This window comes from Rhinoraja longicauda, chromosome 7, assembly GCF_053455715.1.
Source record: "Rhinoraja longicauda isolate Sanriku21f chromosome 7, sRhiLon1.1, whole genome shotgun sequence".
Lineage (NCBI taxonomy): Eukaryota > Metazoa > Chordata > Chondrichthyes > Rajiformes > Arhynchobatidae > Rhinoraja > Rhinoraja longicauda.
In genome coordinates, this window is record NC_135959.1 from 20,461,558 (window position 1) to 20,489,549 (window position 27,992).

At 45.9% G+C, this 27,992-nt stretch overlaps 1 protein-coding gene across 9 annotated transcripts in view; it reads left to right on the plus strand.

Annotated features, from left to right (window-relative positions):
- The window catches only part of LOC144595138 (dedicator of cytokinesis protein 9-like), a 264,207-nt gene that overhangs the window by 169,590 nt on the left and 66,625 nt on the right, over window positions 1-27,992 (plus strand). For 5 of the 9 annotated variants that reach the window (XM_078402233.1, XM_078402231.1, XM_078402234.1 and 2 more), the window contains exons 17-30: window positions 519-706; window positions 1,704-1,769; window positions 3,940-4,032; window positions 4,638-4,761; window positions 5,812-5,933; window positions 8,323-8,409; window positions 12,703-12,792; window positions 13,497-13,612; window positions 15,728-15,794; window positions 17,935-18,060; window positions 19,185-19,256; window positions 24,040-24,186; window positions 24,348-24,431; window positions 25,634-25,745. In XM_078402233.1, the coding sequence (XP_078258359.1) occupies window positions 519-706; window positions 1,704-1,769; window positions 3,940-4,032; window positions 4,638-4,761; window positions 5,812-5,933; window positions 8,323-8,409; window positions 12,703-12,792; window positions 13,497-13,612; window positions 15,728-15,794; window positions 17,935-18,060; window positions 19,185-19,256; window positions 24,040-24,186; window positions 24,348-24,431; window positions 25,634-25,745 (1,494 nt within the window). Of the gene's footprint in view, window positions 1-518; window positions 707-1,703; window positions 1,770-3,939; window positions 4,033-4,637; window positions 4,762-5,811; window positions 5,934-8,322; window positions 8,410-12,702; window positions 12,793-13,496; window positions 13,613-15,727; window positions 15,795-17,934; window positions 18,061-19,184; window positions 19,257-24,039; window positions 24,187-24,347; window positions 24,432-25,633; window positions 25,746-25,922; window positions 25,965-27,992 lie in introns of all 9 variants that reach the window. The other 4 variants (XM_078402228.1, XM_078402225.1, XM_078402226.1 and 1 more) reach the window with 1 other exon arrangement.

Sequence of the window (27,992 nt, forward strand, 5' to 3'; positions counted from 1 at the left end):
ATCTCATATTTGGCTTGGGCAGCTTACAGCCCAGTGGTATGAATATTAATTTCTCTCACTTCAGGTAGCCCCGACATTCTCTCTCTCTATCCCTCCCCCACCCAAGTCGCACTAGCTTCACATTTTCACCCTACATACAGCTTACAATGGCCTGTTTCCTTTATCATCGATACTTTTTTGCATAATTTTCATTCATTGTTCTTTATCTCTCCACATTGCCTCGATTCCCTTTTACCCTAACCAGTCTGAAGAAGGGTCTCGACCCAAAACGTCACCCGTTTCTTCTCTCCAGAGATACTGCCTGTCCCGCTGAGTTACTCCAGGTTTTTGTGTTTATCTTCGATTTAAACCAGCATCTGCAGTTCCTTCTTACACAAAAACTAACATCTCTTTGACCTAATGTTTGGCCACACGTGTCTCCATATCTTCTCATATGATTTTGTGCACTAGCGCATCCGAGAAATGCCTCTGGTTGGTGTATTACTTTAACTGCTGCCCGTAAATATGTGTCGTTGCAGGTTGTGTGAACTCTTCATACATCCCAGTGAAGCATTTTGAAAATAGCTCAAAGGCCTTGGTTACTCACGAGGTGGAGGAATTTTTTCCTTGCATAGCAAAGCTTTCTCAACCGTTCACCATCTATAACAATCATCTCTACATTTACCCAAAACATCTGAAGTATGACAGTCAAAAATCATTTGCAAAAGTGAGTAATGTTGCATCTGCAATGAGTTAGCTGTAGAGCTGCAGATTGTTTTAAATTGTTGTAATTTGGATCAGGCAGCGTCCGTGGAGGGGCTCCCCATTTTGCTGTACTAAATAAATGCATGGTGTTATAATTTAGTGGCCAAATAGTAAAATCCTGATAATCCGTTATTCGGCTTTTCGGAAGTCCTAATGATTTGGCACTGGGCTCACCAGGTGATGCTTGTCATGAAGCTTTCTCGCTCACGAATTCCACAGTCCCGAGCTTCCTTTCCATTCTGAGTTACTCCAGCATTTTGTGAAATAAATACCTTCGATTTGTACCAGCATCTGCGGTTATTTTCTTACACTTCCTTTCCATTCATGTCTGCCTCAGTTCCTACTTTCACTTCCCACATACTGTATGGGGAGAAGGTCATGATCACATTGAATGGCGGTGCTGGCTCGAAGGGCCGAATGGCCTCCTCCTGCACCTATTGTCTATTGTCTATACTGGGGCGCAGATTCTCACAACCCTTTGAGCTCTCCAAGGTCCTAGTTCCAGCACTCTCTTTAAACATGGGTAGTTCACTGGACAATTACAATACTATTTAACATCTTTTAGAAAAGGGAACTAAAGGACTGTTGGGGTATTTTTGGATATAACATCCAACGTTAAAGAAAGTCTTCAAGTCCAATACCTCCAAAGTCCTCTGCATAGAAACAAGGAACGGCAAATGCTGGTTAAGAAACAAAAGGGCACAAAGTGCTGGAGTAGCTCAGCGGGTTAGGCAGCATCTCTGGAGAACCTGGACGGGTAACTTTTTGGGTCAAGACCCTTCTTCAGTCCTATGCATGCCGGATTAATGGAGTTTGACAGCACTGCATGCTGTGGATAACTAACTGATTCTGAGTTAGGGTGATGTGCTGGCTTTTATGTTGCCAATGATGTAACCGACTCCAGCTGACTCGATCTTCAGCTCCTCGTATGTAAGACAATTTGTTTTTCTTTCGTGCAGGCGAGGAACATTGCCGTTTGCGTGGAGTTTAAGGATTCTGATGAGGAAGAGTCACAGCCTCTGAAGGTCAGTACCATTTAGATTTGCAAGGATTGTCCTGTTTGTTACTGACAACACAGTGTCAGCCATGGAGTATTACTGAAGTGAGATCAACGATTCTTCGTAAATTGTCTGTTTACAATGAGCAACCAGTTTACACAGAACATAGAACAGTACGGTACAGGAACAGGCTCTTCGGCCCATAATGTCTGGCCGAACATGATGCCAAGACCAACTCTTATCTGCCTGCACGTAACCCATATCCCTTCATTCCCTGCACATCCATTCACCTATCCAAAAGTCTCTTAAATGCCGCTGTCATATCTGCCTCCACCACAACTCATGGCAGCACGTTACAGGCACTCGAAACCCTCTGTGTAAAACAAACGTGTCCTGCACATCTCCTTTGAACACTTCTCCTCTCACCTTAAAGCTACGCCCTCCAGTCTTTTTCTGTCTTGGGGGGAAAAAGGGTCTGTCACCCTATCTATGCCTCTCATAATCCTGTGTACATTTAGCAAGTCTCCCGCTCAACCTCCAGCGTTCCACATTAAACAATTTAAGTCTGTCCAACCTCACCTTGTAGCCAATACCCCCTAATCCAGGCATCATTCCGGTAAACCTCTGCACCCTTTCCAAAGCCTCGACATCCTTCCTGTAAAGGGCTGACCACAACTGCGTACAATACTCCAATTATGGCCTAACCAAACCCCTGTAAAACTGCAACATGATTTCCTGACTCTTAAACATAATGTCCCCCACCAATGAAGGCAATCATACATAGGCATTCTTAACCACACACTCCAGTTGTGTTTGCCACTTTCAGGGAGTATGGAATTTGACCTCAAGATCCATCTGTACATGAATTCTGTAGGGGTCTTGCCATCAATTGTATATTTTCCTCTTACATTTGACCTCCCAAAGTGCAACACCTCATATTGGGCCGGATTAAACTCCATCTGCCATTTCTCTGCCCATTTCTGTGGCTGATTTGTTTTCTTCTGTATACTTTGGCAGCCTTCCTCGCAGTCCGTGGCACCAGCAACCGTGGTGTCATCTTCAAACTTACCAACTAACCCATCTATATTTATGTCCAAGTTATTTATATATATCACAAACAACCGAGGTCTATTGATCCATGCAGAACTTCAAGGTCACAGACCTCCAGCCCGAATACTATCCTTCAGAACTCTCTGTTGTCTATCAGTAAGCCAGTTGTGAATTCATACGATCAAATCACTGTTAATCCCACACATCTTAATCTTCTGGTTCAGCCTACCATGCAGGACTTTATCAACTGCCTTACTAAAATCTATGCACCGAGCATCCACTGCCCTACCCTCATCGATCACCTTTGTCACCTCCTCCAAAAGCTCAATCAAGTTAGTAAGACACTACCTGCCGCATACAAGATTTACTCAGTGCGTTGCTGGAAATTGAGTCATAAAGCATGGATTCATGTGATTTGGCCCACTATGTCCCCGCTGCCCACTGAGCACCGATCTGCGTTAATCCCAGCTCTTGGCCGTGAGTCCTCGTTGTCTGAGCATTTCAAGTACTCTGCTTTAATATTGTCAGGGACTCTGCTTCCAACATTCGCTCTCAGGCAGTACATTCAATGTAATCACCATTGTCTGGTAGAAACATTACCCCTCAGATCCACTCTAAATCACTTTACCATAAATCTCTGCTCTGGTCTTACCCTTGCAATTCTTCCCAATATAACTCTGTCCTCATTACACGGCAGGGACCAAAAATATCTCAGTATAAGCAAGGCTCAATGCAAATGTGGGACCACTGAGCGCAAATAAAAAAGCAAATTGTTGGAGGAACATAGTGGGTCAGGCAGCATGTGCGGTGACAAAAAATGGTTGTTGCGTTGGGTTGGGCCACTGCATCAGGACTAAAAGTGTGGAGGGAGGAATATGAAGAGGAGAGAGGGAGGGGTGAGATGGGGGAGCTGGTCTGTGATAAGTGGAACGAGGTGAGGTGGGAGGTGATGCACAGGTGGAGCTGAAAAAGGGAAGGGGAAGATAGAGACAGAGACTGGAAGGTGGTGAGTAGAACCAGTGGGACTGCTGAGCATTTCCCTGATTCCAGTGTGGAGATGGTGATGTATAAATGTTTTTCATTTACGGACTTTATAACAGAAAATGCAAGTGTTGACTAATTTTCTTTCTGCTTTCTCTCTGTACAGTGCATATACGGGAGACCTGGAGGTCCTGTGTTTACGAAATGGGCTTTCACTGTGGTGTTGCATCATCATCACAACCCAGAGTTCTATGATGAGGTAGAAATGGACACTGTATCGGGACAAATATATTTGGACAGCACAGTGGCGTAATATTTGGGCGGCATAGTGGTGATGTAGGTGGAGCTGCTGCCTCAGTTCCAGTGACCCGGGCACAATTCAGACTCCTGGTGCTGCCTGTGTGGAGTTCACATGTTCTCCCTATGACCTTGTGTTCCAGTTTCCCCCTACGTCGCCACGGCATGCAGCTGGTAGGATAATTGACCACGGTAAATTGCCCCTCATTTGGCTAATAGGAGAATCAGGGTGCAGTTGATGGGAATATGAGGGAGAAGGGGTTACAGGGAAGTGGGGAATAGGAATGCTGAGTGAGCTAGCATAGAACCTGTATTATTTCAAAATATGATATTTCTCTGTAATTTTTGTTTTTGAGGATCTGAGATCACAGGCTAGATCAGCATTTATTACTCATCCCTAATTGCCCTTGAGAAGTTGGTCACCACCTTGAATCACTGTAGTTCTTAAGGTTGGACAGGGACTTTCAGAATTCATACCTCTGTTAAATTTCTTGCAAAGCTGACTGGCTTCCATTGGATTCAGATGGATTTTGATGCTAGAATTCAAGAATTCTCTCTCTGTTTCAGGTTAAAGTGGAGCTCCCAACACAACTCCATGAGAAGCATCATTTGTTGTTCACCTTCTATCACGTCAGCTGTGACAACTCGAGCAAAGGCACCACCAAGAAGAAGGAAACCATTGAATCTCAAGGTTTCACTTGATGTCTTTCCTTAATGATATCAATACAATACAATGCAATACAATACAATATATCTTTATTGTCATTGTATAGGGTACAACGAGATTGGGAATGCGACTTCCATTCGATGCAATAAATTAATTAGCTAATCCATAGACAGTCCAGAGAACCAAAATTAGAACCAGTTAAAACAGTATATAGTGCAATTTTTTTTTAAATATTTTTTTTTTTTTTACAAAAAACATGACATTAGTCCAACATCAATTGGAAAACGTCTCCAGAAAAAGCATTGATGTTGCAATCTTCTCCACCATAACCTGCCATCTGACATGTATTTGCAAATCATGGCAATGTTATGCATTATTGTAGGATCTGTGCAGTGAGTTCTTAGCAGAGCCATAGTTATGGTGAAATGAACTTGGGGACCAAATTATAAATTTCGCAGGAGTGAGTTGGCATTCCCTGATAAATATTTCAAAATTCAAACAGTTACAAATATTTTTTGTTCCCAGTTCCAAAAGTTTGTGTGTTATATTTAAGCTGTGAACCAGTCTTTACTTCAGGTTCAGTCAAATATTTAAAGAGTTAATAGAAAAATAAATACACCTTTTACTCTTTGCTTTGCTGTCCCTGAGAGTCTCGGTTTCTCAGCCTCTTTACAGCCAGGATTCCTCTTGAGTTGATACCCGACGGCACCAAGAGGTGACAATGGGAACATTCTCCTCACAGATGTGGCTGTGTCTGTGATCAGCTTACTGAGCTGACCACAGACTCTGCTGTCAGGTTTCGTGTTTTCCCGTTGAATAATTTTCTGTACGTCAGTATTCGCTTTGGTTTCAGAATAACTTTGATCTACAGACCCCAGTACAGCTGGGTTTTAATCTGCTTCTGTGGGAAGGTCTCGGTTCTTTAGTTGCACTTTTTACCCACATTGATGTTGAGTTAAGAAGGAGAAGGATTTGGACTACACTTGAATTCACCGATGTGGTCAAATTCTGCTGCATCATGCTGTGAAGTTCCTGCCTCTAAACTCTGATTATTTTGACATATTTTCTCTGTAGTTGGTTATGCCTGGCTGCCCATTCTGAAAGATGGTCGGGTGGTTACCAATGAGAATCAGATCTCTGTCTCAGCCAATCTACCTGTTGGCTACTTAAGCTACCTGGAGCTGGGAATGGGAAAGGTAAGCTCTGCATTTCCTCAAGGCCATTAGATGAAAGCTACATGAGGTGACCATCATAGTTCCTCACAGAATGCCAATGATTTGGTGAACCCTCCATGTGCAAGTGATTGATGGTATTAAAATTCTTAATTTGTATGTAATTTTTGACAAAAATACCCAGTTTGGATTGGGAGAACGCACAATGCTTTAAATGTTCAGTAGATTGTTCAGGGATCTTATCGAAATGTATAAGATTATTAAGGGGTTGGACACGTTAGAGGCAGGAAACATGTTCCCAATGTTGGAGTCCAGAACAAGGGGCCACAGTTTAAGAATAAGGGGTAGGCCATTTAGAACTGAGATGAGGAAAAACTTTTTCAGTCAGAGAGTTGTGAATCTGTGGCATTCTCTGCCTCAGAAGGCAGTGGAGGCCAATTCTCTGAATGCATTCAAGAGAGAGCTAGATAGAGCTCTTAAGGATAGCGGAGTCAGGGGGGTATGGGGAGAAGGCAGGAACGGGGTACTGATTGAGAATGATCAGCCATGATCACATTGAATGACGATGCTGGCTCGAAGGGCTGAACGGCCTCCTCCTGCACCTATTGTCTATTGGGCAGAAAGAGTTTCAGGTCAAAGATCTTTCTTGGTAACTGGAAATAATTAGAGAAAGCCAATTTCACTTTGCAAAGGAAGGGTCAGCTGGCTTGGAAGTGTGACAATTAGTCCGCTTTATCAGTTGTTGATGTAAGTTGTGAATAGCTGGGACCAAGCACTGAGCCCACTAGTCACAACCTGAAAGCAATCGCTTTATTTCACCTCTGGCGTTATGACCAATAGCTAAATTCTCAATCTATGGCAGTATATCTCACACAATTCCACGTGCTCTACATTTTTGGTCCAACCTCCAGTGTAGGACTTTATCAAAAGTCTTTCTGAAAATCCAAATGCACTCCCATGCATTGGTTTACCCCTGATTTTATCCACTAGCTATGTCCTCAAAGAACTCCAGCAGATTTGTCAGACATAATTTTCCTTTTCCCATTTTGACTCTGCACAGTCCTATTAGCTTTTTCCAGGTATTCTTTTATTACATCAATATTACAGATTCCAGCATTTTCCCCTTGCAATTTTCAGGTTTTCAATTTTCAGAGCTAGAGAGGATACAGAGAAGACTCACAAGTATGTTGCTTGGACTTTAGGGGTTTAGTCTATTTGACTAAGGGCCCAGCGGTAGAGTTGCTGCCTTATAGCGCCAGAGACCCGGGTTCAATCCTGACTTTGGGTGCTGTACGTAATTTGTACGTTCTCCCCATGACCTGTCTGGGTTTTCTCTGGGTGCTCCAGTTTCCTCCCACGCTCCAAAGACGTGCAAGTTTGTAGATTATAGGCATGTGAATTTTCTGCGTTTCCGCGGATTTACGCGTTTTTTAAATCAATTTTCCGCGTTTTTTGCAAGATTTCCGCGTTTTTCACTTTGCCAAATAAACGGAGAAATTGGATCGAAAAAAAGAAAGAAAAAAAACGATGTACAGACTTGTAATGAACACTAGTGTTCCGCTAGAGGTCGCTAGGGGTTCCGCAAGAAATCCCCCGCGCCTTGGAAGTCCCCCTAAAAATGTGGCACCTAGGCTGGGCAAGGCAGCTAATCTCGACCTCATCGGGACTTCCATGGCCGATCGGTGGGTTGAATTTGCAACCTGTGGCCAGGCCTCTGGAACTCCAGCCCAGCTGGAGCCAGCAAATCTATCCTCATAGCTGACTTCCTTGGCCTGCTGGATAAACCAGCAAAGCTCTGGAACCATGAGTGCCAGAAAATCAGTGGTGGAACTGTAATGAGTAAATATTAAATTTAAGTGCAAGATTATCTAACTAAATTAATTATGACAGGGTTAAAATATAAAACGCAGCAGAAAAGCCAATTACCACCTCTTTGGGTTGATTATCAATTAATGTGCGAATTTACTTCAAAATGTTATTAGTGTACAGTGACATATTCACATTATTTTGTAATGTCTGTTTTTACTTTAAAATGCACTAAAAGAGGCTTGAAACTGGTAATTTTGTGTGTAAATTTTTAAAAATGTTCCAATTTTTTGACCCCTGTCGCAAGCACTCGGCTCTTTTCCTCTTTTTTTGACTCACTCACATGCCTGAGGTTAATTCACTTCAGCAATAATTGTAAATTGCCCCCAGTGTATTGGATAAAGTTAGTGTGCGGGGTGGTCACTGGTCGATGCGGACTGGGTGGGCTGATGGGCCTGTTTCTGCGTTAGATCTCTATACTAAACAAAAGACTGCTGGGATGCATCAACAAGAATATTGCAGAGCTAGTTGATGATGGAAATAAAAGCTAAATTTAGCTTTTGTTTGTAATTAATTTTTGTTTGCACCATTTTTTGGTACATTTCAGCACACTGGTCCTGAAATCAAATGGGTAGATGGAGCCAAACATATTTTCAAAGTTGCCACACACCTAGTGTCGACGGTCTACACCCAGGTCAGTAGCTGCCTTCTTTATTTTCTTCACATGTTTGAAATTTTGATTTAAAGCATCTACTATTTTGGAGAAACTGCAGTAGATGCTGGAATCTTGAACAAAACCCACAGTGTTGGAGTAACAGTACTTGGTCTTTTTAATGGAGGTTAACAATGGTAAATAATCTTTGTATTTTCTTATAAGAGGGGAATGAATGTTTTCAATGTTCTTCTCTACAAGATAATATTCTTATTTTCATTGTTTTGGTCGGTAAGGTAGGTAAAAGCTGGGATATTTCCTTCAGTGGCTCATGCTCAGAGGAACAGGGAGATGCTAAAACAATATAGTTGCCTCCATGGTGGCGCAGCGGTTAGTGCTGCTGCTTCGCGCTCATGCTGCCTGGGTTCAGTCTCGATCTGTGTTGTCTGTATGGAGTTTGCATGTTCTCCCAGTGACTGTATGGGTTCCCCTAATTTCTCCAGATTTTCTCGCATCCCAAAGGAGAGTTGATGGGTATGTGTGAGTGAGAGAGAGAGAGAGAGAGAGAGAGAGAGAGAGAGAATAAGTAGCAGAGATACATGGGGAATAATGTGTAGGAAAGAACTACAGATGCTGGTTTAAATCAGAGATATACACAAAATGCTGGAGCAACTCAGACCCTTCTTCAGACTGAAATGGGATCAATGAGATTGGTCTGTTGGGAGCCGGCACACAATGGGCTGAATGGTTCATGAGGCATTATCAGGATGGGAACAGAAAGATCACAAAGGCTGTGATTGTTTTTCTATGGAAGAGGGGAGCTGAGAGGATGTAATCAAGGTATATACAATTATGATAAAACCAGCTAAACCAGGGTAAAGAAAGCATGCACTGACCTTCAATAGGAAGATTGATAACTAGGGATATAAATTAAAAATAATTAGTGTATTGATTGGAGGCGAGTTGAGGAAGTTCTTTTCACCCAAAGGTTGACAAGATTTAGGAATTCACTGGTTGAAACAATGATGGAGGCATCTTTTAGTATACTCGGGTGAGCCTATGGACAGCCGTAACCTATAAGACCACGTACTGAGATTCAGGAGTGAGCTTTCTCAAAGCATGGACACGGGTTCAAGGTGAGGAGTGAATGGCAGGCAGTGACCAGTGGGGTACCGCAAGGTTCGGTGCTGGGACCCCAGCTATTTACGATATACATTAATGACTTAGACGAAGGGATTAAAAGTACCATTAGCAAATTTGCAGATGATACTAAGCTGGGGGGTAGTGTGAATTGTGAGGAAGATGCAATAAAGGCTGCAGGGTGACTTGGACAGGTTGTGTGAGTGGGCGGATACATGGCAGATGCAGTTTAATGTAGATAAGTGTGAGGTTATTCACTTTGGAAGTAAGAATAGAAAGGCAGATTATTATCTGAATGGTGTCAAGTTAGGAGGAGGGGGAGTTCAACGAGATCTGGGTGTCCTAGTGCATCAGTCAATGAAAGGAAGCATGCAGGTACAGCAGGCAGTGAAGAAAGCCAATGGAATGTTGGCCTTCGTAACAAGAGGAGTTGAGTATAGGAGCAAAGAGGTCCTTCTACAGTTGTACCGGGCCCTGGTGAGACCGCACCTGGAGTACTGTGTGCAGTTTTGGTCTCCAAATTTGAGGAAGGATATTCTTGCTATGGAGGGCGTGCAGCGTAGGTTCACTAGGTTAATTCCCGGAATGGCGGGACTGTCGTATGTTGAAAGGCTGGAGCGATTGGGCTTGTATACACTGGAATTTAGAAAGATGAGGGGGGATCTTATTTAAACATATAAGATAATTAGGGGTTTGGACACATTAGAGGCAGGAAACATGTTCCCAATGTTGGGGGAGTCCAGAACAAGGGGCCACATTTTAAGAATAAGGGGTAGGCCATTTAGAACGGAGATGAGGAAGAACTTTTTCAGTCAGAGAGTGGTGAAGGTGTGGAATTCTCTGCCTCAGAAGGCAGTGGAGGCCAGTTTGTTGGATGCTTTCAAGAGAGAGCTGGATGGAGCTCAAGGATAGCGGAGTGAGGGGGTATGGGGAGAAGGCAGGAACGGGGTACTGATTGAGAGTGATCAGCCATGATCGCATTGAATGGCGGTGCTGGCTCGAAGGGCTGAATGGCCTACTCCTGCACCTATTGTCTATTGTCTATAACGTTTTCACACAAAGGATGGTGGGTGTATGGAATGAGCTGCCGGAGGAGGTAGTTGAGCCAGGTACTATCGCAACGTTTAAGAAACATTTAGATAGGTACATGGATAGGACAGGTTAGAGGGATATGGGCCAAACGCAGGCAGGTAGGACTAGTGTACAATGCATTCAAGAGAGAGCTGGATAGAGCTCTTAAGGATAGCGGAGTCAGGGGGTATGGGGAGAAGGCAGGAACGGGGTACTGATTGAGAATGATCAGCCATGATCATATTGAATGGCGGTGCTGGCTCGAAGGGCCTAATGGGCTCCTCCTGCACCTATTGTCTATTGGACATGTTGGTCGATGTGAGCAGGTTGGGCCAAAGTTTCACTCTGTAAGGCTCTTATGACTATGACTCTATGACAACCGGTGCTTCTACATAACATAACATAACATAACATAACAACACTTTATTGTCACTCGGCACAACACCGAGCGAAATTTCAGCAGTCACACAAAATACAGCAAAAAGAAAAGAACACAGGACACCCGACCCCAACACAAACATCCATCACAGTGACTCCAAACACCCCCTCACTGTGATGGAGGCAACAAAACTTCCCCTCTCTTCCCCCCGCACCCACGGACAGGCAGCTCGACCCCTACCGAGGCAAACGACACGCACAGCCCCCGCAAGGGGATGGAAGGCCCCCCGGCCGAGCCGCCCCGGGCACCGAAACGTCCCGCGGCCACACCGGGCGATGTTAAGTCCAACGGCCGAGCCGCACCGGGCACTGAAACGTCCCGCGGCCGAACAGCGCTGACGATGTTAAGTCCAGCGGCCAAGCCGCACCGGGCACTGAAACGTCCCGCGGCCACACCGGGCGATGTTAAGTCCAGCGGCCAAGCCGCACCGGGCATTGAAACGTCCCGCGGCCGAGCCGCACCGGGCACTGAAACGTCCCGCGGCCACACCGGGCGATGTTAAGTCCAGCGGCCAAGCCGCACCGGGCACTGAAACGTCCCGCGGCCGAGCCGCACCGGGCACTGAAACGTCCCGCGGCCGCACCGGGCGATGTTAAGTCCAGCGGCCGAGCCGCACCGGGCACTGAAACGTCCCGCGGCCGAGCTGCGCCGGCAATGTTAAGGCCCGCAGCCGAGCCGCACCGGGCACTGAAACGTCCCGCAGCCGAGCTGCGCCGGCAATGTTAAGGCCCGCAGCCGAGCCGCACCGGGCACTGAAACGTCCCGCAGCCGAGCTGCGCCGGCAATGTTAAGGCCCGCAGCCGAGCCGCGCCCCGGGGAAGAGACCTAATAAAATAAAGGTTTCCCACCCCCCACCCCATCCCACACCCCCACCCCACACCCCCACCACACACCCCCACCACACATACACAGCCAAAAACAGAAACAAAAACCATCCCAACACCGACACAAACAAAAAAAAAGAAAAAAAGACAACAGACTGCCAGAGAGCCGCAGCCGTTAGGCGCAGCCAACTCCTGATTCCCAGATTAAAAGGTTAAACACCCTGTGGGAGAATCATGTGCAGCAGCTTAAAAATAAGTCAACATCTTCTGTAAATTGGGTTAACAAGTTGGTTGTTCTTGTAAATTCTCAAAACAAAATCTTGGTGAATATATTCAAGGCAGAGAGGGCTGGAAAGGGCAGATCCATTGTGAAGTCTCAACAAAGAATTAGATGATTCTGACAGAGTTGGAAATAATTTACAGGGCTACAGGTAAGGAGCAGTGGAAATAGACTGGATAGTTCTTACAGCGAGCTCAAGTCAAGTAAAGTTAAACTTACTCGTGCATAAGTTCGGTGAGGTACAGGTACAATGAAAATCTTGCTTGCAGCAGCATCACAGGCACATGGACTCAAGACAAGAATATATTCAAGGTAGGTATGGACAGATACTTCAACTGCAGGGTCGTGAAAGAGTGTTGGGAGAGAGCTGGAAAATGGCGCAGAGTTTGAGATTGGATCGGCCATGATCTTAGAGAACGGTGGGGAAGGTCATGATGGTCTGATTGGGCAATTCCTGCACCTGCTTTGACCTGCACTTTGTTTGTAGCTTGGTCTGCTGAGTTCCTCAAGCACTGTGTTTTTACAGCATCTGCTGTCTCTTTTGTCTCCTGTGTCTTATGTTCCTCTTGTATCATCTGCAGGACCAGCACATCAACAACTTCTTCCAGTATTGTCAGAAGTGTGATTCTGGAGCCCAAGCTTCTGGATCAGAACTTGTCAAATTCCTGAAGGTGAGTTTGCATCTCCAGCCCTGTGCTGTCGGGTCAATTCAACTCTTTACCTTTCAATAAGGGCGTGAAGCTTGCTTCATCTACACAGTGGCACTTGGACAGGTTCATGGATAGGAAAGGTTTAGAAGATTATATGGGCCAAATGCAGGCAAATGGGACTAGCTTAGATGTGGCACCTTAGTCGGCATGGCCAAGTTGGGAGGAAGGGCTGGTTTCTGTGCTATATGACTCCTTGACTATGACAGTTTTGTAGATTAATTGGCTTCGGTAAAAATTGTAAATTGTCCCTAGTGTGTAGGAGTTTGCGAGTGTGCGGGGATCACTGGGGTCAGCGCAGACGTGGTGGGCCAAAGGTCCTGTTTCCGCGCCGTATCTCTAAAGTCGATAGCTGTAAACCCACCATGGCTGCTTGAGAATTTAAGTTCAGTTCATTAAATAATTCCGATTAAAAAGCAATTCTTAATAATGATGAGCGCAAAACAGCCGGATTGCCATAAAGACACATTTGGTGCACCACAGACCTTGAGGATCTTCCAGCCTTGCCTGGTCTGAATGTTGACCCTGAAATTGTCCCGCATCCACAGTGCAATCTTCAAGTGGGCGTCAGCAATTCCACAGTGTGGCTCCTCACCATTCGGTGTGCACCAAGCATCAACCTTGCTGGGTGAGAATAATTAAAGCCACTCTCCTTGTTCTTCCTTCAGAGTTTACATGCGATGGAAGGCCACGTGATGATCAACTTCCTGCCGACAATACTGAACCAGTTGTTTCGAGTTCTTGCCCGGGCTTCACACGAAGAGGTTGCAGTTAATGTTACCAGGTAGGCAGCAGCTATAATGTAGTAACAAAGAACTGCAGATGCTGGTTTACCAAAGAAAGACTGTCTGTGCAGAGTTTGCACTTTCTCCCTGTGACCTCTCATGGGTTTTCTCCAAGTGTTCCAGTTTCCTCCCACTTCCTAAAGACGTGCAGGTTTTAGATTAATTGACCTCTGTAAAATTGCCTTAAATGTGCAGAAAAAGTGGGATGATAGTGTGATAGACACAAAATGGTGGAGTAACTCAGTGGGTCAGGCAGCATCTCTGGAGACAATGGAAAGGTGATGTTTCTGGTCGAGACCCTTCAGACAGTTTGAAAGGGGGCGGCGAGAAAGAAAGCTGTAAAAGAGGTTGGGCAGGACAGAGCATGGCTGGTAAAGGCAGCAGATATTTTTCCACACAATGTAAAAGCTCTTGTCTTTTGAAAGAGAATCCTGCACGTCCTGATATATATATATATTAAAAATAGGTGCAGGAGTAGGCCATTCGGCACTTCGGGCCAGCACCGCCATTCAATATGATCATGGCTGATCATCCAGAATCAGTACCCCGTTCCTGCCTTCTCCCCATACCCCCTGACTCCGCTATCCTTAAGAGCTCTATCTAGCTCTCTCTTGAATGCATTCAGAGAATTGGCCTCCACTGCCTTCTGAGGCAGAGAATTCCACAGATTCACAACTCTCTGACTGAAAAGGTTTTTCCTCATCTCTGTTCTAAATGGCCTACCCCTTATTCTTAAACTGTGGCCCCTTGTTCTGGACTCCCCCAACATTGAGAATGTTTCCTGCCTCTAACGTGTCCAACCCCTTAATAATCTTATACGTTTCGATAAGATCCCCTCTTATCCTTCTTTCCCTTGATTCCATTAGCCCGAGGACCATTATCTAACTCTCTCTTGAAAACATCCAGTGAATTGGCCTCCACTGCCTTCTGTGGCAGAGAATTCCCGAGATGGGGCAGCAACAGGCCCTTCTGTCCATCACGCCTGCTATTCTGCACACTGACATGTCCCAGGCCTTTCAGCACTTTGCGGTTTGAACTGAGGAGATGATGGTCCATAGATGATGGGCTGCGACAGGCCCTTCAGCCCATCAAGCACACTGACATGTCCCTGCCCCTCCAGCACTGGGCCAGAGGGAGGGGGGTGCACAGAAAGTTTCCAGCCACAGCCTCTCCCATCATTCAGCACCGGGGCCCCTCTCCATCGGTGGAAGTGGGGGGGTTCATTCACAGCAGGGTTTGTGGACTGGGACGGCAGCGGGGCCTACCTGAGCGGGGGGTGGGTGCGGGGCTGAGATGGCGGTGTCCAAGATAAATGTTGCTGAAACAAATGTCCATGAACACCATGGGACACCATAATGGTCTTTGACCCACGGCCTTGGATAAACAGCAGCTGTGGCAGCTTGCCTTCACTAGTCAGCATTTGTTTGTCACCCAGTAAGGAGCAAATGGTTTAGAGAAGAACAACGTCTCTGTGCGACATTTGTCGGGCAGGCCTGTAAGGTGACTGTAACAGAGCCTCTGGTGGGGCGGATGGAGGGGGTGGATGGAGGGGGGGGTGCAGGGCAGCAGTATTTTATTTTGGCACTGATGTTTGCTCCCATGAGATGGCAGACGTTAGCGTTTTGCCTCTTTTGATTTGGGGTTAACTGTGGTCTGTGCAAACGTTTCCTCTCATTCTCGTACCTCTTCTCTCTTTTCACCTAACCTTGAGCTGTAGCCCATGAACATGACCCCTTCTGCCCACCCACCTCCTCCTTTGGCTCCAACATACATCCCCCTTCTGACAGCCCCCTCTCGCTGTAACTCCCATGTCTCCTCCTCACCAGCAGTACCCTCTGCCTGCTCTCCCACCGATGATCGCGATCACCCCCTCTCCCTTCCCCACCCAAAACACTCCAGCATCTCCCATCTCTCAGGCCTTGGCATTCACTTTGAGTATATTGTTAAATAATTTCTTTGCTCCTGCTTCCCCCGTCTCCGTCTTGTTTACACTAGTGTTCATTTTTGTATCGTGCATGAACACGGAATCATTAGTTAACCCCTGGCTGTTTGCAATTGTAAAAACTCTAATCGTTGCATATTAATGCAGAAATCTCTTGGTCTTCTCTCCCTAGGGTTCTAGTCCACATCGTTTCCCAGTGTCACGAGGGGTTGGAGCACTATCTGAGGTCCTACATTAAGGTGATGAGCAAATTACTCGTATATTATCCAGCACGCAATGTTGTTAAATGTGGCAGAGCTTGAGTTTGGAGAGTGAGAGTTGTGAACAGTACCTCTGGGATCTTTGTTTACAGGCAGGAGCAGGGTACTGATTGTGCATGATCAGCCATGATCACGGTGAAAGGCGGTGCTGGCAAGAAGGGCCGAATGGCCTACTCCTGCACCTATTGTCTGTTGGAGATTGTTTATTGAACCATAATTCTCGAGTGATCTAACCAAACATATATACATCCATGTCTGCAAACCAATGGCCATCTGGGGCCTCTGAAGTTGCTGCACAACTGATATTGTTATAGTCTGAGAATTGTTATGGCACAGGAGGAGGACGTTTGATCCATTGAGTCTCTGTTAACTCCCATCAGGCCCATTTCCCTATTTTTCCATAACCATCCCAATTATTCTCTCTCAAGCAGTTGTCCAGTTCCCTTTTGATGAAAAGTTATCAACATGAAGTGCCAATGCTTCACAGGCGCTGCCTGACCGGTTGAGTAAATGCAGGATTTCCCACTCACTTCTGCTTTCTTTGAACCGACTTTCCTCGGGCAGGATCATAACTCTCTTCCAACATCAGCTTTTCGCAAAACTCCTTCACCATCGTTGTCCAAAATTTCAATATTTGCAATGCCTGGTCCTAGAGGTCTCCACCATCTACTCTGTCCAAGTCAATCTGAGTCTTGTTTCACCTCTGTCCATTCTCCTCACACCCATCAATGGCACAGCGGTAGAGCTGAGAGTGTGGAAGTTTAGAAGTGTGGATTTTGCAAGTTCTCTCCGTCGCCGCAATAGGTTTCCTCCGGATGCTCCGGTTTCCTCACAGATTCCAATGGCGTGCAGGGTTGTAAGTTAATTGTCTTTTGTAAATTGCCCCACTTGTGCAGTATGCGAAAGTGGGATTGCATAGAATTGGTGCATGGATGATCGATGGTCAGTGTGGACTCAGTGGGCCGCTCCCCCACTCTCTCTCTCTCTCCCCCACTCTCTCTCTCCCCCACTCTCTCTCTCCCCCACTCTCTCTCTCCCCCACTCTCTCTCTCCCCCACTCTCTCTCTCCCCCACTCTCTCTCTCCCCCACTCTCTCTCCCCCACTCTCTCTCCCTCACTTTCTCTCCCCCACTCTCTCTCCCCCACTCTCTCTCCCCCACTCTCTCTCCCCCACTCTCTCTCCCCTCACTCTCTCTCCCCTCACTCTCTCTCCCCTCACTCTCTCTCCCCCACTCTCTCTCCCCCCACTCTCTCTCCCCCCACTCTCTCTCCCCCCACTCTCTCTCCCCCACTCTCTCTCCCCCCACTCTCTCTCCCTCACTCTCGCTCTCCCCCCCACTCTCTCTCCCCCCACTCTCTCTCCCCCACTCTCTCTCCCCCCACTCTCTCTCCCCCCACTCTCTCTCCCCCCACTCTCTCACCCCCACTCTCTCTCTCTCCCCCACTCTCTCTCTCTCTCTCCCCCCACTCTCTCTCTCTCTCCCCCCACTCTCTCTCTCTCCCCCACTCTCTCTCACTCTCCCCCCACTCTCTCCTTCTCTGTCCTATAATGGGATTCTGCTCCTTCAATTCTATCTTGCTCTTTCTTAAACTTAATTGCTCCATCATTGGTGTCTGTGCAATAGGCTGCCTGGGCCCTGAGCTCTGGAATTCCCTCCCTGAGCCCTTCCAGCCCTCAATCTCTCTTTCATATGATATTTCAACTTGACACATCTTAAAACCTACAGCGCCTGCTTAATATTGCCTTGTGTAACTGACTGTCAAATCTCATTTGATCCCTCTCCTGCGAAATGCCTTGGGAGCTTTTGCCTTGTGAGAGACAATCAATAAATGGGTTTTTTTCTGAAACAAATATAGAGCCTTGCATTGAATATGTTTGGCAGAAATAGCGGAGAGCCCGGGGTCTCTGAGCTGGCATCAATAGACTAAGGTTCTGTCAGATCGATGCAAAACCTTAAAGTCCCATTTACTGCTGGGACTTACATTACCCGTGTTATGTTGGTATCAACACAGCTGGCTTAAAGCTGGCTCAGAGAATTACTGTCTGTGAGTTGGGTGAGGTGCTGGTGAACATGCAGTGTCTAATCCTTTCCTTCCTGCCAATTGTTCGTGGCTTCAGTTTGTTTTCAAGACCGAACCTTGGAATTCCTCAAAGTGCAAGACTGTTCACGAAGAGTTGACCAAATCCATGACGGTTCTGCTGAAGACAACGGCTGACTTTCTCACCTGCAACAAACTGCTCAAGGTAGATTTAACTTAAGCCCTCTTGTTACTTGATGATATGGGTCGAGTGATGGGACAGGGCGCAATGCATTGAATACATGATCTCGTGGCCTTGAACGGTGATCCAGAGAGCAGCATTGAGATGCCACCAAGACTGATGTGGATGCCCGGGTGACTGGTTACTAGCCCAGGAAATTGAATCATTTAACTTTTGCACCCACTGTTTCATGCCACACCACCCCAGCAGCTGAGGATGAATTTATGTACCAGTATTCTTAATATGGAGACAAAGGAGTTAAGTTGAGTTTAGTTTATTGGCACATCTACCGAGGTACAGTGAAAAGCCTTTGTAGCGTGCTAACCTGTCAGTGGCAAGACAATGCATGATGTGATTGAGCCGTCCGCAGTGTACAGATACACGATAAAGGGAATAATGTGAGTAACATTTAATGCAAGATAAAGTCTAGTAAAGCCCGATCAGAGGTAGTCCAAGGGTCTCCAATGAGGTAGATAGTAGGTCAGGATTGCTCTCTCATTGTAGGCTGATTCAGCTCCCTGATAACAGCTGGGAAGAAACTGTCCCTGAATCTGGACGTGTGCATTTTCACACTTCTATACCTCCTGCCTCATGGGAGAATTTTTGACCAAAACAAAGAGTACTGGAGGAACTCTGCGGGGTCAGGCAGCATCTGGGGAGGGAGTGGACAGTTTGAAGAAGAGTCTCGAACCCAAACCTTGACAGTCCATTCCCACTCCAGATGCTGCCTGACCCACTGCTCCTCCTGCACTTTAATTGATACTGGGCCCAAACCGTTGGGCCCAAACCTCTACTGCATTGCTGCAACACACTCTCCTCTCCCCTCCCCCTTCCCCCCTCCCCCTCCCTCCCTTCCCCTCCTTCCCTAACAAACAAACAAACGAGAGTTTTAGTATATAGATGTCCTCGATGTATGGTGAATTCATCACAGTGAATCAGTGATTGAATGATTCATTCACTGCATCATTCAATGCATTCATTGCTGCAGTGAATGAAGCCCGATGATCATTTGATGCTCTTTGAGAACATTGATTCATCTTCCTCGTCTTTTTAATACCTGTTTGAAATTTACATTCTTGACTCTAACTGAATACTTTATTTGCTTCCAGTATTCTTGGTTCTTCCTGGAGGCATTAATAAAATCAATGGCACAGCATCTTATAGAAACCAGCAAACTGAAGGTAAGCAGTCACTTGTCAGCTATCATTTTGTTGCGGGAATTCTATAGCCCGTGGTTAGATTTGGGCTGGATGGAGATTTTTATTTGATCTTTCACCCCCCCCCCCCATTAGCCTCTGCATCCCAACACATCATCCTTTGTTATAAGTTCATAAGTTGTCGGAGCAGAATTAGGCCATTCGGCCCATCAGGTCTACTCCACCATTCAGTCTTGGCTGATCTATCTTTCCCTCTCAACCACATTCTCCTGCCTTCTCCCCATGACCCCCGACCCCTTGTCACTTCCACCTGCTGCGATAATGTCTCGCCTGCAATTACATCTTATTTTCCCCACGCTTTTCCACCTTGCACAGGGTCCACTCCATTCATGACTTCCTGGTTCACTCATCCCACCCCCACCCATCCACCCTTGACCCCAGTCACTTTCCCCTGCAACTGCAGGAGGTGCAGCACTTGGACCCCTTACATCTCCTCGCTCATCATCTTCAAGAGATGGCCTTTCCAGGCATGGCAAAGATTCACATTCAGTGTTGCTGATGTGGCCTCTGATGTGGAAGGAGATGAGGAGTAATTTCCTTAGTCAGAAGGTGGTGAATCTGTGGAATTCATTGCCACAGAAGGCTGTGGAGGCGAAGTCAATGGATATTTTTAAGGCAGAGATAGATAGATTCCTGATTAGCACAGGCGTCAGGGGTTATGGGGAGAAGGCAGGAGAATGGGGTTAAGAAGGAGAGATAGGCCATCTGCTGACCTGGACTACCGACGCTTCGTCCGCTAACCCGGACTCCAGTCCCCCGTGGGCCTCCACCAGCGATTCCGCTAACCCTCGCCACTCCACCGTCCATCCACCAGCGGGCCACAGCCGTCGCCTTACCCGAGTCCCAGGCTCAGAACCGGGCCCACATTCTCCACGATGCGGACTCCCACACCACTTGGTCTGACTCTGCTGGGTCCTACTGCTCCCCCCCTCCTACAGTGAACCTCAGTGGGGATTCCACTGGTTCTTCCCCTTCTGGCTCGAAGGGCCGAATGGCCTACTCCTGCACCTATTGTCTTCTCCTTTTAACCATGTGGCCCCAGATACTCCCCACCCATACAATAGTCCTCATGCCCCCCTCCTCTCTGAACACCCACCATCCCCCCACCAGACATCGTCTCGGCCTCCATCTACTCACTTGCCTTCCTCCGACCCCATCCTTCACCCTTGCCGTATGTTCACCATCCCCTCTGACCTCCCCGTTTCTGATACGGAACGGTCTGTCTTCAGCAGAGGCCTCACCTTTGTTCCCCTCCGCCCCCACCTCAACGATTTCCTGGTCCACCACGATGTGGAGCTCTTCTTCCGCCTCCGGGCCTTTTTCTATGGGAAGGAGTCCTCACCACCCAGTGATGACCCCTTCTCCCGTCTCCACTGGACCCCCTCCTCTTGGAATCCCCCGGATGGCCCTCTACCTTCTTTAGACCATTTCATTCCAACTGCCTCAACTTTTCCACTACCCTTACTTACTCTAACCTCTCCCGATGTGCATAATACCTGTACTCTAACCACAGTCTCAAGCTCCCGGTTGCATGGCCTTTCAATGTTAGTTTAGTTTATTGTCACATGTATCGAGGTACAGTGAAAAGCTTTTGTTGCCTGCTAACCAGTCAGCAGAAAGAAAATACATGACAACAATCGAGCCATGCACAGTGTAGATACATGATAAAGGGAATAACAATTAGTGCAAGATTAAGTCCAGTAAAAATTCATTTTCCCATTCCCACACCGACTGTCCATCCACTGACTGTCCATCCATGGCCTTCTTCACCAGGTTGAGGCCCAGTGCAAATCAGAGGAACAGCACCTCATATCCTGCCAGGGTAGTCCATGTTCCAACGGTATGAATGCTGAATTTTCCAATTCTAAGTCATCCTCGCCTCAGATGTGTTTTCCCTCCCCCCCACTGGGAGATGTTGAGAAGAAGAGCATAAATCACTTTCAGGAAGCTGGATTAAAGACAGCAGGAACAGAAGGGGAATGGGTTGGACTGGGAGAAGGTAGTGACGAGAGATGGAGATGGGAGGGGGCAGAAATGCCGGCAGGACCCCGACAGGCTGAATGGCTTCTTTCTGTGATGTACTTTGCACATGTGCTGTTCCTGTTGCTTAATCTCATTGAGCAGCTTGGTGAATTATTACACACAGCCGTTTACCTGAATACATGGATCAGTGTTAGCTCAGGGGTGAGGAGGCACTGGTTATTTTCAACAGTTGCCTCTAATCTCGTGCTTTCACTGAACATTTGTTGAGGTGACAAATGTCCCAGGGATGGTCAGTACATCTGTTTCTGTGTTTTCACCTTGCAACTGGCTGAACAGCTGTCAGGACTTACGAACCAAATGAGTGAATTATTGTTGAACTCTTGTGTCGCTGCCACATTTGTTGTGGCTGAGGACGGTTTGTGGGAATGAATGAAGTGCCTTAAAACCACAGAAGAGGAAGTATTAAATGTGACCACTGAAGCCTCCAGATTTGGAAGCAAAGCATCTTGCAAAACCAGTCCCATTTGTAACTGCGCAATTCTATGGGACATAAAACATATCTTTGGATTGTTCAAAGAACAATCTTGGGGCGGCATAGTGGCGCACTAGTAGAGTCGTCGCCTTACAGTGCCAGAGACCAGGGTTCAATCCTGACTACTCTGTATGGGATTTGTACGTTCTCCCTGTAACCGCATGGGTTTTCTCTGAGTGCTGCGGTTTCCTCCCGCACTCCAAAGATGTACAGGTTTGGAGGTTAATTGGCTTTGGTAAAATTGTAAATTCACCCTCGTGTGTAGGATAGTGCTAGTGTACGGGATGATCGCTGGTCAGCGCGGACTCGGTGGGCTGAAGAACCCTTTTCCCCGCCGTATCTCGAAAGTCTAACAGGGGTTTCTCCTCTTCTTCCCAGCCAATGTTTATTTCCGAGCCAGCGCAATGGAACAGTTCCTCTGATCATTATCACAGAACATAGAGCACTACAGCACACAAATAGGCCCTTTGGCCCACTACGTCCGTGCAGAACATGATGCCTGCACGTGACCCACTTCCCCCCATTCTATGTGCCTATCCAAAAGCCTCTTAAATGCCACCTTCGTATCTGCTTCCACCACCATTTTTGGCAGCATGTTCCGGGCACCCACCACTCTCTGTGCAAAGTAAATTCGCCTGCACAACTCCTTTAAACCTTGTCCCCCTCATCACAATGCTCTTTGTCAGGGTTTATTATGAGCGACTTGCTTGTTTTTCCAGCTTTGCATTTGCAGAGCAGATTCAGTGGGATCTTGCCCGGATCGGGGAATTTTAGACATGGGGAGAGATAGGATAGGCTGGGCTTGTTTTCGCTGGAGTGAAGGAGGCTGAGGGGTGATTGGGCGTTTTCAGGCTAGTATGGCCATTTTCTTCAAGGCCAAGTGGGTTGGCGTAGGGAGTGGTCTTGGTATAATGCCTAACCCCTGGCAGTGCACTGCTCTCTCAGTACTGTATAGGGGTGTACTGGTCGAGGTGGATGTGGGTTTATGCAGCTGGAATCTTTCTTTGAGTAAATTGTAGCAGCACTGCTGGGTGTGAACTGTTGAACTCGCAGCCAGAGCGAAATTTCCTTTCCATGTCCAAGTTGCAGTCATTCTTAGACCTGTGTGAATTGTTAACTTCCTCATTCAAATGTTACAATTCCACATGGGAATGCTGATTTTATAGATAATGTGTTTACAATGGTGGTACAGTGGCTAAGTCACTGTGATTCAGAGGTCTGGGTGTATAATCCTGAGACTCAAATATAAATCCCATGATGACAACTGTGGAATTTAAATTTAGGTAATAATCTGTAAAACATTTTAAAAAGCAGACCACTTGCTTTTCATTAAACCCCAATCTGATTCACTGTGTGCTTCAGAGAAGGAAACATGTTATTCATGTTAAACATGTTAGTCTGAAGAAGGGTCTCGACCCAAAACATCACCCATTCTGTCTCTCCAGAGTAGCTGCCTGTCCCGCTGAGTTACTCCAGCATTGTGGTTGATTCTTAAATGTCCACAATTTGAGGGAACTGGGGATAGGTAATAAATAACAGTCTCTGTGGATTCCCCATATCCTGAACAAGTTAATTACCATTCCAAACTACAACTTGCTTGCAACCTTGTTTAGCATCCCTCAGGGCTTCTTATGACTGTCAGCAAACAGAATGAGTCTGATCTCTGTTTGGAGAGAGGTCCTGTCTCCCAGAGCTTGAGAAATATCTTGAAGCAGAGTGAGGCAGAGGGGTTTATGAAGGGAATTCCAGAGAATAAGTTTAAGGGGGGGGGGGGTTGACATTTAATAGGAACCCGAGGGGTAGCTTTTTTACACAAAGAGTGATGGGGGAGGTAGTTGAGGCAGGTACTATCGCAACGTTTAAGAAACATTTAGGCAGATACATGGATAGGATAGATTTAGAGGGATATGGGCCAAATATAGGCAGGTAGTTTGGGCATGTTTGCCGGTGTCGGCAAGTTGGGCCAAAGGGATTGTTTCGGCTGTATAGCACTTCGACTTTAAAGCTTGGGACCCGAGGAGCTGAAGGCATGGCCACCTGTGGTGGAGCACTTAAATTCGGGGATGGGATTCCAGAATTGAGGGATGCAGGAAACCAAATGTTGTACAGTTGGAGTAGATCACAGTGATTGCGAGGTGCAAGAAGTTTATGAACAATTGAGAGATTTTGCTACAGATGCTGGAGTTACTGATTTTATTTTCTGAAATGTCACGTGTTGTCTGGTTTACCTAGTTATTCCGGAACCAGCGATTCCCCGCCTCTTATCAACACACAGTGGAGACGCTGGTTAACCTGTTAATGCCACACATCACACAGAAATACAAAGACAAACCGGAAGAAGCTCGTAATGCGAACCACAGTCTCGCTGTGTTTATTAAGGTGGGAGCCTTTTTAGTATCTCCCTCTCCTACCTGTTCACGTTTGCATCTAGCATTAATAAGAACAAAATCTCGGAAGCCTGTTACAACTTGGCTGCTGCTCAAAATGCCAAGCATGATTTTCCATCTCGGAATTAATTTTATTTGTCTATTTATTTTCAGAGGTGCTTCTCACTGATGGACAGAGGATTTGTTTTCAAGCAAATCAACAATTACATAAAATGGTTCAGTCCGGGAAATCCAAAGGTAGATCTGGTTTTCTTGTCCTGTTATCCTTAGCTTATTTTCGTGTAACAAAGACTGAAAACAGTCAGCAGGTCAAGCAGCATCCGTGACAAGAGAAACAGACAGCATTTTGGGCCATTGACTTTTCTGCCATTGAATGGTCATCGCCCTGAAATTTTGTGCCTGTTCCTCTCTCCACAGATTATTTTTTAAGTCTTCTGTATTTATTTCAGATTTCCTGCATATATCTTTTGTCCCCTTTATCCTCATCATTTGTTCGACACTGGGCACAGTGATCTTTAAGTTTTGGTGGCATTTCCAAATGTCTTTTGGTACCCCAAACAATTGTAATGAGGTGCCAAAGGAAAGTATTGCAGATGTGGGCAACCTAAAATAAAAAGAGCAAACACCGGAATTACTCAGTAGGTTCAGGTTGAAGATTAAAAAGTCATTAAGCTGAAAAATTAACTGTAAGAGTCAGAAAACTGTGATGTCCAGATTCAGGAACAGCATCATCCCAGCAAATAACAGGCTATTGAATACTACAAACTCCAAATAGTGCAAAAACACAAAACCAATGCTCCCAGGTCTATGTAGTTCAGCGAGCGGGCACGATCATCTCCGACCCCTCTCACCCTGGCCACAAAATCTTTGAAGAACTTCCCTCTGGAAGGCGACTCCGGACTGTCAAAGCAGCCACAGCCAGACATAAAAACAGCTTTTTTCCCCACGAGTAGTACTTCTACTCAATAACCAAAGTCTGTAGTCTCTTTTTTGCTCTGGTTTATTTTCACCCACTTGTTTAGACCGTAATGTTGTATCCTTATTGTTTTGATGTGGTTATGCTTTATTCTTAATTGTTAACTGTATGTTTGTGTTGTCATTTGTGAGCGGAGCACCAAGGCACATTCCTTGTATATGCACATAATGGGCCAATAAACTTATTCATAAAGTCATAAACTTATTTGGAGGTTGTAGTCTCTAATAGCCTAATTGCTGTAGGGGAGAAGCTGTTCCCGAACCTGGACGTTACAGTTTTCAGGCTTCTGTAACTTCCTCCCGACAGCAGGAGTGAAATGTGTGTGAGGCCAGCGTGGTGTCGGTGCAGTTTATACCGTGCTGTATCGCCATTGCATAAGTCAAAGTATGGTCTGAAAGATCAAACACAGTTTACAAAACCGAACCATCTTCTTCCTGGCTCTCTAACGACACTTTTATTGCAGACACTCTTTGAGCTGAAGTTTGAATTCCTGCGGGTTATTTGCAACCATGAACACTTCATTCCCCTCAACTTGCCCATGCCCTTTGGGAAAGGCAGAGTTCAGAGGTACCAAGGTAATTCCTCTTCAAATATTTCTAGTGGCTTCTCGTGGATTGCTTATTGTCACAGTACTGTCGAGCTCTAATCTTTAACTTTAATTTGATGATTTTTGTTTAAAAAATGCCATCTTGCTAACAATTGCTTCATTCTTTTTGTGGTTTTTCTCTGCTTTGTTCCTCTTTGTTAATCAGCATTTCTTTCGCCAACTGTGGAGTCTTGTTCTGCCTCTGTAGGTAGGTTTGGCATATTGTGCTTGCTTATTACTTAACCTCTGCACCTTAGCCAGGCCACCAGTTACACCCTCGACTCTCTCCTCTGAAAGATATTTATGTAGTTGTTTATTGCAACTGACATTGAGAAAAATAAAGCATAATAAACTCAAAAATATTTTTTATTCAAAATTGCGGTCTTTAATTACCAGTCTGTGTACAACTCAACAAGTCACATAGCTGCATCCAATTTATTATCCTAGAAAGTTGGCAGGTTTAAGCAAACATTTGTCCAATATTCCTCTGTGGAAACGTTGTCTTTTCACACTAATTCACATTTTCCACTTTTTATTCCCCCAAATTGAGTGTTCTTTCCATTTTCAATATATTTGGGTGAAATATGAAGTGAAGTGAAATATGAAGTGATGTTAAGGCTATCTGGGAGTGCAAATACAGAACAGGATAAATGCGATTGCTACAGGAATGTTGAGCCCATCACACCATAGAACTTGGGGAATTTAAGTTGAAGTGATTTTGAGAAAGCCAGGTGCAGCTTTCGAGACCATAACTGTGACTCTATGATGTAGATTAACAGACAGGCCCTGGGGTTTGTTCTGTGGGGATAAAAGTACAAAATAGGGAAGTTGGCATAAACGTTCTAAATCTTGGTTGAACGCTTTGCTATTGAACACAGCTTTGAATACAATGTAGAGACTTTGGGGGAATGTGTTCAACAACAAGGTTCAAAAGGATGATGCCAAGAGGAAAAACGTTTTCAGTCAGAGAGTTGTGAATCTGTGGAATTCTCTGCCTCAGAAGGCAGTGGAGGCCAATTCTCTGAATGCATTCAAGAGAGAGCTAGATAGAGCTCTTAAGGATAGCGGAGTCAGGGGGTATGGGGAGAAGGCAGGAACGGGGTACTGATTGAGAATGATCAGCCATGATCACATTGAAAGGTGGTGCTGGCTCAAAGGGCCGAATGGCCTCCTCCTGCACCTATTGTTTATTGAGTCAAAGCTGCTTCCATGGAAGATTATATACAGTGGGGTGCTCATCTCGTTGAAAGAAAAGGCCTTATGTTTATGACTGGGTCAAGGGGGACAGAGGGAAAGACATTGCTCTTCACTGCATAGAGGCAAAGCCAGTGACCACCCAACATTAGATTGGTAAATTCAGTGGGAGGTTCAAGAGAAATCCATTTATCCAGAGAATGGGAAGAAGGAGGAGGTAGAGGTTGTGGGAAGTAGCAATGGTGGATTTCACAGATTCACAGCAGAAAGTCAAGTCAAGTCAAGTCAATTTATTTGTATAGCACATTTAAAAACAACCCACGTTGACCAAAGTGCTGCACATCTGACTAGGAAAAAAAAAAAAACATACAGTGGCAGGCAGCCAGAAAGGGGCCATTCAACCCATAAAGCCTGTGCTGGTTCTGTATACAATACAGCTACTCTCGCTCCTCCATCCTCCCCCCAGAGCTATCGAGTTTCTATTAGTGCACCTAAATTAAATAGCTTCCACGATTCCTTCAGGTAGGGGTTGTTTAAACACCGAAGGGAATAGGAGCCTATGTGGGTATTGTCAATAGGAATCTTGGGTGAACACGAGCAAGGGATGAATAGTCCATTTCCCTGCCATTCTGTCCAGGTAGTTTGTGTAAAAATAATTGTTTGTTTTAACGTGGGACCAAAATTATATATTTTTTTCAATTTAATCTGTTTGAGAGTCAGAATATTATGGGAAGGTTGAGATTTACAGAAGATAAAGAATCCTCAGATTAACTGGAGTGGCTGAATTTGGCTCCAACTGTAAACTTTAACCAGAGGGAGGTGAGAGGGTGTGAAAGGAGCTCCCTGGTCTTTGGATCATGAATGATCATTCATTTGGTTGTATAGTAACAGGTTCATGCTTGTGTCTGATGTGTGTTTCTAATCCTGCTTTTGAGCCAGAACATTTTCAGAGGGTTCCTTTTGCCCATTCACCTGCAAATTGGTGCCATGTTGCAACTGGGTGAATTGAAAGAAACACTGATGGTGTGTTGGTGCCTGTGCC